Source organism: Acanthisitta chloris, unplaced genomic scaffold, assembly GCF_000695815.1.
Source record: "Acanthisitta chloris isolate BGI_N310 unplaced genomic scaffold, ASM69581v1 scaffold1656, whole genome shotgun sequence".
Lineage (NCBI taxonomy): Eukaryota > Metazoa > Chordata > Aves > Passeriformes > Acanthisittidae > Acanthisitta > Acanthisitta chloris.
In genome coordinates this window covers 18,687-29,994 of record NW_008679526.1, presented here as the reverse complement: position 1 = coordinate 29,994, position 11,308 = coordinate 18,687, and the positions used below count along the sequence as shown (strand labels likewise).

At 37.7% G+C, this 11,308-nt stretch overlaps 1 protein-coding gene across 1 annotated transcript in view; it reads left to right on the top strand.

Annotated features, from left to right (window-relative positions):
• SUGT1 (SGT1, suppressor of G2 allele of SKP1 (S. cerevisiae)) overlaps window positions 1-10,995 on the top strand; it is a gene marked incomplete at its 5' end in the record, with an annotated part of 21,096 nt that extends 10,101 nt beyond the window's left edge. Inside the window, 3 exons of the mRNA XM_009077313.1 lie at window positions 8,826-8,916; window positions 9,717-9,898; window positions 10,459-10,995. Of these exons, the coding sequence (XP_009075561.1) occupies window positions 8,826-8,916; window positions 9,717-9,898; window positions 10,459-10,560 (375 nt within the window). The remainder of the gene's footprint in view (window positions 1-8,825; window positions 8,917-9,716; window positions 9,899-10,458) is intronic.
• Window positions 10,996-11,308: the final 313 nt, after the last annotated feature.

Below are 11,308 nucleotides of genomic sequence, written 5' to 3'. Positions count from 1 at the left end.
AATGTGATGTTGATTCTTTCTTTGTATTTCAGCAGTGATTCTGCAGAGCTTATGGAAATTCCTGTTGTGTGCTCATGTTCATTTTACCTGTTTCCTTCTGAGAAAGGTGCCTATAGTAGTTCTTGCATTGTTTCAGGGGAAGAGGGACTTAAAGATGGCATGAGAGGATTACCAGAGAAAGTTAGTCTTGTTTTTCCTACTCCTTGCACTAAGGAGCTGGGAAGGTTATGTGATTGAGCCATGTGGGTTGTTAGGCTGTGGGGGATAAGTAAAATGATCAAAGTATGTAGAAAATCTACTAGTCCACTAGTATTTATATAAATTTGAGTGGAACAGGCACAGACTTTGTCAAGAAGAGTAGCTGTGAGGTCTTGTTTGCTTTCTGTTCTCACCTATCTTGTTCATTGTTCACCTATCTTTTCATTTTGTTCTTAAGTTTACCATTGCTTTCTTAGGAAACATCTCCATGCTGCTGAGCACTATGAAATTCACTTGACTTCATCTTTCTACACTGCCATCTCTAGCCTGGGTTCATCTCAAATAGTCTCTAGTAGTCTATAAGCCTAGTTTAGATTGAGGTTCCAAAAGTAGGGTGAAGTAGTTATGTTCAGGCAGTGGCAGAACTGTAAATATGCATTGATTTTCAAATGTTACTTTTACTAATATTTGTGAGAGACCATTTTTGAGACAAAATGGGATAGGAGGGAACACAGAAGGCTTTCTAACTGCAGAAGTCAGTGCTTCAGCATGTTCTTTCTTTGGCAGGAAAGAGTAGTATAAGGTCATCTGTGGAGGCATAGTGAAGGAATACAATCTAAATGATGCCCCAGCTGGTTCCCATTCCGACCAGCAGATGGAGTCTGGCTGAAGCAAAAGAAAATGGAAAGCAGGTCTATGTTAAGCATTCAAAGACTTCTTTAAAGGTTTACAATATTTTACGTTGAAAAATATTAAGCACCGTAAGGGAATGACGCAGCCTTAGTGTGCAGATTTCTTTGGTTTTGTGTGCATACTTTGTTCTTAAGAGCAGTATGGAAAATACAATTATTGCTTTGAATAAACTATCTTATTGATTAGAACTTCTTAAACCCTTCACAATTTACTCTGCACTATTTACATGAAGTCCTTTTGTAAGGACTTGGAAAGAAAGACACAATCCCATTATTTTCCCAATTATATGAACTTTTTACTACGCACGCCTAAAGAAATTGAGTTTTCCTGAGATAAAAGCAGATCTATTTCTGTGGATTAGTAGTTTTGGATAAGAATAGCTGCATTTGTTCACACTGCTTTGTATTGTGCTGCTGCTTGGAACGTGTGAGCTATGTTGCTATTAGCATGGTATAGTCTTCAATGGGCAACAAAGAGTCTGGTCATTCTTTTTCCATTATATGGGGAAATACATGAGGAAACAGTGGAATGCATGAGCAGGTTACGTGGTGGATAGTTTGGCTTTCCCATGAACTTCATAAAACTATAAATGCGATGGATAGAGGATGAAACAACAGAACTGGCAGATAGTAGAACAGTCTGTGTATTTTGGAACCTAGAAGTCATAGAGGCCTTTCTTGATACTGCTTCAAGTTCAGCATCACTTGACAAATGCAAAGGAATAAAGAAAGATGCAAATCCAGGGAGAGAAAATAGCCTTAACTGTATTTGCAGAATTAGCAACTCTAAATTAACTGCAAAGAGCAGACAGAACTTATAGGCTCTGGGATTGGTTCTTTCAGGGAATGTTGAAAGTGGTGCAAAATGCAGTTGATAGCATAAGAATTGTTTCTTTCCCAGCAATGGAATAAAAATTATACCTTTCAATCAGTCCATGCTGTGTCTAGCTCTGAGATACAAAGTCTGTTTGGAAAAGAACAGAACTAGCAAGTGGTACAGAGGCAGCATAGATAGATGTTTTGAGCTTTGAATGGTTTCTGTATGAGCAGAAGTAAATTAGTGTTTATGGTCTGCAGACTTGGACTTCAGGCTGTGAGCTTGAAGAGGTAGAACACGATGCTCACTTAAGAACAGCATAATATGTGGGTGAAGTCCAGTTTTGGGATAAAATCTCAATCTTTCTTCACACATCCTAGTATTGTAGATTTCCAATTGTCAGCAGTTTTACAGGTGGTACAGACTGCCTTTCATAGTGACTATGTATTATTGCCATGATCGAAGCCATGTTTGTTTTACCTCATTCAGAAATTTATTTGCTGTTCAGTAGGTAACACTGCTTACAAATTCAGCTTTGAATTGATTATGGATCCTGCTCACATAGAGTCCTAAGTTACTTAGGATTACTTAGTGGTGTTCCTTATATAATTCTGGTGATCTAAGGCCTTGAGTTTGTGTGAGAAAATACTGAGTGCCACTGTACTGAGCCCTTCCTTTGAGGGTATTATTATATATATTTTGTACATGAATAGCACAGTTAATCTGATCATAACTAGATCAGTTGACATCATTGACTGTACTCATCTGTTGAAGACATCTGACAGTAGTAATCTGATCAAGCGAAAAGTAACAGCTGCTCCAAAAAGCAGCGTATAAATTTGAGATGTGTCTCTTGCAAATGGAAGCTGACCTGGTCTTCGTATGTAGCATGGCCATGTGCACAGTAGGTAGGATTTTGTGTGTTTTGCTGGTCATTCTCAGCTGTCCTCAGGTGTTGGGTGAAGCGGGGGAAGAACTGCCATGCTGAAAACTGCACGTTGGGTTCAGTATTTAACAGGAGGAAGATGCCTATAGTGGTGCTACTTGGTGTTTTACTTTATTCCAGGAGAGGGAGCCAAAATGTAAAGGCTGGACCAGGTTTGCTGTTTGGAAACTGCCTGTGTGCAGTTACTCTGTAGCAAAGTGTGCATACTATCATCATGCTCTCTTTGTACAGGAAAAAAGCATTAAAAGCTTTAGATAACTGACTAAATATGTTTCAGATGAAACTAGCTGATCTCTATCTGTCCAGAAGATATGTCAAGAAGGTAGAAATGCACAAATAGCTCAAGGATTTCTAAAGTTATCAAGTGGTTCTTTGTGCACAACCAGCCTCACTTTCTTTTCCCTCTTCCACTCAGTCTATCAGTCAGTATATTTGGGATTCCAGGGGAACAGTCTGCGATGTGCTCTTGGAAACTTATGTAACGTGAGCAGTTTCCCTGGGTCTTCTGATGTGTTCTAGGTGATGCTTGGGATTTTCTTCTCCTTAGACCTAGAAGAGGAGAGTAAGGATGAGTCTGTGCTTTTAGCACATGTGCTTAGGAGCTTGAAGGAAACTTGACAGTGCTTTCTCTTTTTCTGCCTATCTGCAGACAGTCTGGGGACAATTACTGTGAGTTTTCAGCTTTTAGCGTCTTGAGCATTTTGCAAGCAATGACTTGAAACAATTCAGAGCCATTTGAAAAAGTGGTAAAAAGTGGTTTCTTTACCCTCGAACTGCCCTTTAATTAGAAATCAAAGTTGTGCTGCAAACAGGGGAGGTGTTAGAAATCCTCAGCCTCTTTTGCAATTGACATTTGTTGCTTAATAGAGATGTCTGAGGTAGAAGCACACTCTGAGCAGCTTCATGCCAAGAATATGGTAGTGTGCATCAGTGGAATGTTGTTTTTTCCCCTCAAACCAATATTTTGCTTTGCAAACTCTGAAAAATACCCTGTGAAGCTAACTGGAACTGATGCCTGTTCCTGAATGTAAAGGAAAAGGCAAAGAGTGGAACTGTTTTACACGCTCTTGGACTGTCATCAGAGCCTCTATTCAGAGGCAAGTGTACACAAATAGATAAACAGAGGAACAGATTTATTTTAACTGAAGTTGGTTCTTACCATTACAGTCTAATCCTTAAAAGACACTTTCTTGCTTTGGATATTTTCATTAAATTGCTTGCAGGCACTTGACTGCAGAGTTCCCTGCTCTCATGTACTTGTTTTCTCTGTGAGGCTTTCATGCAGATTCATATCTCCCATATATATTCTTGGGCATTTTCTGTAAACTGATATTTAAGATGAGTTGGAAACTTTGCTGAAATTTCTTGCATCTTTTAGGCAGGGCTAGTTCGAGCAGTTTGCTGGATAGACCATAAAGAAACCTTCCCAGTGGTTGTCATGGTATTTACTTGGCTCAAAATAAGTTTGATTTTATTTTTTTCCCTTCTGTATGAATGCAGATAGATGTGAGGCAGATTTAAACTTGCTAATACTCTGAGAACTACATTTTAAACAAGCATATAAGTCAGTGCCCGTGCTTTATATAATATAAATGCATAAAAGAAAACTCTGCATGAGGGTTTTTATCTGTCTTGAGAAAAGATGGATTTAAGAACTATTGGAATAGCAATGGTTCACATTGAGAATGCAGTGACAAATAGCTTTAGAATACCTAAATGATCTGTGTTGCTATCTCCTTCTCTAAAATTCAGAAATTTAATAAGTGTTGGCTATGTCATATCAGTAGGAGGAAACTTGCACCTTTTTGCCTCAGTTCTCCATAGTATGTAGCTGGCAAAGAAACTGAAGGGCACATGATAAATCCCTTCTGTTGCAGTATACTCCCCACAGAACAAATTTCTTAATTATCATTTATTTGTGATAACACTGCAGAGTTATTTTTATCTCAGTATATTTTGTTTAAAGTTTTGGATGAAAGATCTTAGCATTTCAACTATAAGCAATATATAAAAGGTCTTTGAATAACTATATGTGCACCTGCTCTTAGAGGTAAGTTTGAATAGGTCATACGTTTTTAGAAGGTCATGCTGTTTTGTCCTACAAAATAGATGAGATGATTGCAAAATGACAACTGTAAACACTTAAAATTTAAAACTCGGAAAAGGCAGCTATTAGTTCAGTAAATAACTAAGTAGTTAATTAGAAACTGAATTCTTTTTCTCATGCTCTTGATATAACAGAACATCAGAATTGAAAAGGGTATTTTTGATGCATCCTGAAATTAATGGCTGAACTGCTGCTGAAGCTTTGCCAGTTGTGATTTCCTTCATCCATCTGATCAGAGCTTGACAGAAATTTGCCAATAGTAAATGAACTTTCCTTGTAGCATGGACTGTAAAATATAAAACACAGTAGAAATGAGGGAAAAAAAATGTGGGAGCTTGTTAGTGTACACCAGAATCTCCTTGTAGAGGGGGAAGATAAAAATTCTTTCCCTTTTAATGTATCTCAGTTCAACTGATGATGTCTGTTCCAGAATGTAAGTTCAAGTGAAATCTGGTTCATCAGAGGTTTGAACTTTGTCACAGTAAGCTCTTACCTAGAAAATTAATGTTGGCTAAACAGTGTTGTGTTTGTCTTAGCAAAGGGTAGAAATTATTTCCTAAATGTAGATTAAATGGTCTTTTATGCCTGTCATCTTCAAGTAAGGGGTTTTTGTGTTTTTATGCTATCAATGAAATGGTTCAGAATAGCTTTTGAGAGTTAACCTGGCATCTTTTCTGATAGTTAGCACTTGGATTAAGCTGCAAACAAGCATGTCTATATCTCTGGTAGGCTTTAAAAAATTGGTTTCTTTTATGACTAGAAAACTGAGTAGAATTTTATTCTTTGTGGTTGGGGATTCTTCTGGACAATGAATCTCCCATTTAGATCCTCTTCTCACAAGTAGTGCATGAATTACTCTCAAAATTTCATGCTTCTTTTCCTTTTTGCTTTGTTCTCTTTGAACCCAAAATACAAAGAACTTAAAAAAATAAAAGTATATTATATCTGCATTGAAACTTCTCATATGTCAAGTAGTTTGTCAAGTTCTGGGCTTCCTGATGCAAGAAAGCCACTGATGTACTGGAGCAAGTCCTTGTGGAGGGCTACCAACCAAGATGGTCAGGTGGCTGCGTGGCATGAGCTACAAGGGCAGGCTGAGGAATTAGACTTGTCTTTAAGTGGCATGCAGAGCATTTAATTTGCAGTTAAATTTTCCTGTCTTTTATTCTGAAGTTGGCAAGAGGCACACAGGCGTACGTTTTATGAAATATAAATGTTAAATCAAAGTGGTTGGCAAAGCGTTGATGTATTTCTCTTGCCCAAGTGACTTTTTTATCAAAGGAGAGGAAAAAGCTAACAGTGCTGGTGTGCTAGATATGACACAAATGTCCGTACTGATGTGTCACTTTTCTGTGTGATAGCTATCAGTATCTGTTTTCAAATGTTCATTAAAATGCATTTATTGCCATTTGTGCACATAATTGGGGCTCTCAAAGTTGTTCCTCTTTAGATCAAATAAAGCTCTCAAGTTGAAGAAATACGCGCCTTCACAAGCAGAATTTCATAGCTTTATATTTTTGGAAAATATGGTTGTATAATGGTATGAAGTTAATGATTTCCCTAGTTTTGCTTCTGCCTGCCACTTCGCCTAATGAGTAACTTCAATTGAGTGGATGGAGTAGATGAGGTAGGTTTAATCATGTCAGAAATACATTCTGTCTCAGTTCTTCAGCTGTCTATACTTCGAGCTTGGCAGGGTTGAAATGGTTTAGATTTAGGGAATCTGCATAGTTTGTATCATTTGCTTTTCCTTAGGGATGTTTGTCATGTAGTACTGGCTTAGAGAGGGTTTCAGAGGAAAATGTGAGAGCTGGCAGATAAAAAAAAAAAAGGAGAGGGGGATTACTGGAACAGCAAAAGTAAAGTTCTTTATTTTCTTCATATTACGTGTGGGCAGAGTATTCTGAGCAGCCAGAGGTCTTCAGAAGGGCTCATCGAGGAGGATTGTGTTCTGAGTAAAAAGAAGTCTATGCTTAGTAACTCACATCAAGCATTATATTGCATTAGAGGTCATTCCTGGTGTGGATGACAGTCTGTATTTGAGATACTGGAAGATCCTGGTGGAAAGCCTGAAATGTAAGGGCAAGAGGAGATAGTGAAGGAAGAAACAAAACAGAAGAGAAATCGAAGAGGTACAGGGTCAAGCAGTTTCAGTATCAAGCATTTGCTCCTTTTTTTTAAACATATTTGGGGATGCACTAATTAGCTGAGCATGAAATGTTAAAATTAAGGCCTCCTCAACTTAAATGCACAACTGAATTGATAAAAGGGTCTCCTCGGGTTGGGAAGAGTTTATATAAGAAGCTGAGCAGAGACAAGTTGTTTTAAATTAATGCTCAGGTTTCACTTGTAACTAATTAGTGCCTTTGTAAGTGGCTAATTAACTTAAATGTTTGACTCATGAGATCCAAACCCATTGAGGGAAAAACCCTGCTAGTTCTGCCACTCGTGGAACTACTTTATTGTCTTAGATATACAAATATTTTTTGCTTCCTTGAACTAATTGCAGAGCATTAGATTTATGAGTGTAGGTGTTAAAAAATGAACTTTAAGGTTGTAATTTCCAAAGTCTTTTTAAAAGAGTCCAGTGTAGGAAGCTTTGCTGATTTCTTTTGTTTTACTGAAGAATAATTACTGGCACAGTTTGAACGCTGTAACAGAAATCTCTGCATCTTTACAGACTGCAGTGTTAAACTCTGTAATACAGCCCTTCTTTAGGGACAGTAGGTTGGGCATCTAGACTCACACAGTATTTAAATTTAATTTAATTACTTTTGGTTTTGTGGCTTTATTTTTAAAAAGGATAGATTAATGCTTAATTTGTGACTTGTAAGGGGCTAAACCCAATGAAAACTCAACAGACGTGGGGAGTGGAAAGTTGAACACGTGTGGGTGTTGTACTTACAAACTTACTGAAATTCTGCCCTGCCTCGAAGGGCATTTCATGCCTCATGTCTTAAACTTTTTCTTGTTCTCAGTACAAGTTAGTGGTGGAAAATAAGTATTTAAACTTGTCTAGGGAAATGCTAGCTTCCCCAGGGGAAAGAAATAAGCAATCATAACTGAACATTCTGATTCTCAAAATACAGCATGATTGCAAACATGGAAGCTTTGAAACTTCAGTGAGCTCATTTCTTTATATCGCAGTCAGTTGCTTCCCAGTGATTGATCTGAAGAATGGATTCAGTAAAGTTCAGATTTTAGGTCAACATGATGCTGTGCAAGGAGCTTGTGTTAGAATCTAAGGTTAGCTTTTACAGTGGTGCCTTTGTTCTTGGGTCTGCAGGGATCCCCAGGTTGTAGTGGCTTTAGGTAGAACTACGAACTCGCTTGTGCTGAGCTGGTCACAAATAAGGAACTGCTGAGGTTTAGCAAGCACTGATTTCAGCTGATTAGTAGCATCATACGGACTTTGTGACATTTCTGTAAGTGCAGTGGAGTGACATTAGACAGCCCTTGTCTTGCAGATATTGTTTTACAACTTCATAACCCTGTGACCAAAGGAGAAGGTTAATTACGAAGAAACATTTCAGTATGGTTGTCTAAAGAGATTATATGTAGTCATGAATAGGGCATGACATACTTCACTTAATTTTGTTTCTCTTGTGGTAATTGCAACCATATCCATTTTTAATTGCCAGTTTTGTCAATGAATACTAGACAGCTTTCTCCATAGCAGTGTTTGTTCATTGAACCAAGTGAATGCAACTTCTGAATTTCTCCAGTGGAAAGATCTGCACAGTCCCAGGGTGTTTCTCTGGTTTGTGTACTACATAACATCAAAAGTGAAATTTTTTCGTGGATGAAATGTAAAGTTAGATAAAGTTGGATTTTGTAGTCTTTCAAAACTGCTGTTTAATTATTAGAGCTGACTGGCAAAAAAGGGATGCTTGGAAGATAATACCTTGGTGCTTGGCAGTGCAGAGCCATTGGGACTGATCATTACATTTTGGAATGCCATAAATTGCAAAAAATTGAAGTGAATAGTAAACTAAAGAAAGTTAAGCTATTTGGCATAACTGTTTGCTGTCTAGATTAATTTGTTCTTTGTCTTGTGTTTTGTAGGTTGAGATAAAAATGAAGAAGCCAGAGGCTGTAAGATGGGAGAAGCTGGAGGGCCAGGGAGATTGTCCTAAGTTAAAACAATTTACACCAGGTTTGTTCTCTGGACTGTTAAGCAGTAAATGGTTTACTTGTATTGAGTTACTTGCAGTTATTAATAATAGTTTTTTGTTAAATGTTGTTAATAAAATCACAGCTTCATGTGTGCAATGAAACGCCTGAGAGTCTTGTTGTCACTGCCAAGAATTGACAGAAAAAGTCTGCAGGCCATTAGTGAAACATAGGTATTAAATTTAGTCATAACTTCCATTAATCTGATGGATGCTTGTCATTAATTCCTCTGGGTTCATCTGTTTGGCCATGTGTTTTGGCCACTTTTTGCAGTACTGTGCATTCTTATGCATCTACTGTTGCTTAAATAAGTAAGTATTATGTACTTAAGTATTGTATTTTTCTTGGAAACTAATACTTTGGAGTTTTTCAAGACAGATTAACAATCTATCTTTAAATTTCCTGGTTTAGTGATTTCAGATTTTGTGAAAAAAAAATTTAGCTCAACTTTTCCTATGGCTCTAGGCTCCTATTTGGTCCTTTTTCTGTCAGCCAACATCTCTGGCCTCATTTTGACCTTAATTCTCCGTGTTGCTGTTGACCAGCTGCATTTTTCTTGTGTTGGATAATTAAATTATGTAACTGTTTACTTAAAAATAAAGTTATGCATTTCTTAGTTTCATTTATTTTTGTTACTGCAGTGCTTATATCAGTTAGGAGGAATCCATTTGCATTTTCATGTTGCATTATCATCTCTGATTCATCGGATGCATATGTCTGTGTTCTCTGCCGCTCGGAAAGTCGTGAGAAAATGCTTAGGTAACTTAACACTTCTGTTTTCAGATACCCAGAACTTATATCCATCATCCTCTCACTATACAAGGAACTGGGACAAACTGGTAGTAGAAATCAAAGAAGAGGAGAAGAATGAGAAGTTAGAAGGAGATGCTGCTTTAAATAAACTCTTTCAGCAGATTTATTCAGATGGTACTGATGAAGTGAAACGTGCCATGAACAAATCATTTGTAAGTCTTCGTTCTTTTTTCTGAAGAAATGTGTGACACAATTTCCTAAACTTTGCATCAGTTGGGAAGTTGGTAGGACCAAAATGTTTGGCCTATAATGAATGGCCCTGGTTCTGTTGGAGATACTGGCACAGCAATTCTCACTGAAAGCTACAGTGTTGTATACTAATGAATGTGACTTTTTAAGGCCAAGGTTGTGCTTTGTCACTGGTCTCTTTGTTTCTATCAGTGTTGTCAACGGATATGGAGGGTTTGAGTTGTATAGAATCAAATACCTCTTAATTGCTTGTATCTAAGTTTAATTTGTGGACATCATAAGCAAGTCTGTGACTGACCCTTCGAAAGGTTCTTGTTAATGAAGTAGCATCTCATTGTGTCCAGTACTGATCAAAGTGCTGTTGGGCTGAAGATTATGGAATGATGGCTTTGCCACATTTGATTCCACATATACACGGAATTCCTGTGTAATCGCTGCTCTGTGATGCTTACTGTAAGAAATGTGGCTTTGATATTCCCAGAATTGTCTCACAAACTGAACGAGCTTTTCTCTCGTGTTGCAGATGGAGTCTGGGGGCACAGTTCTGAGCACCAACTGGTCTGATGTTGGTAAAAGGAAGGTAGAAGTAAATCCTCCTGATGACGTGGAGTGGAAAAAGTTCTAATCCTATTTTTGATCTTTACCATCTATGTGTTGCCATAGTCATGTACTGACCACTGTGTATGGACGTAGCAGTCTTGGATTCAAAGCACTGAGTGTTCCCTTGAAAACAGGAATTGTCTTTACATTTTGCGTGCTCTAGAAATTCCTTCATCCGCAGATGTTAAAGATACACTCAACAGTGGAACCCTATTTTTATCATCTCTGTCTAATTTCTGGAAGTTGAGTCAATCAGTCTAAATTTTCTACTGCCTTTATCAGCTCTGCATTTTGGGATAGGGTGATCTCTAATGGCTGGTCAGGATTATTGCCTTACACTTGGTATTTCTGTTCAATAACTTATTAGATCTTGGCAACTTTGGGTAAAAACACTTTTCAACAACAGTGTTAAAATTGTTTGCTCTTTAACTCTGCTAAATAAAACTGTAAATACAACTTTTTCTACATGGAAGCTGCTTTATTTCATTTTTGGTATTCTTGTTTTCTGATGGGGGAATCATATAGGTGAGGATGTGAATACACTGAATACAGTGCTTAATAAAATAAAGCTGGCAGGTATAGGAGCAAAATGTGCATTCTGTGAAGACAGTGAGATTACTATTGTTGATGCAGATACAAAACACCCATTTTTTAAATCCTTCCACCTGGGTGGTAGGTTGAACTGCAGTCATATGTGATGGAAGATGGAAAGTTTGTTGTGACTGAAAACTTTTTACAGCAAAGTGGGTCCCCTGTCTGCCTTCTGTATTCAG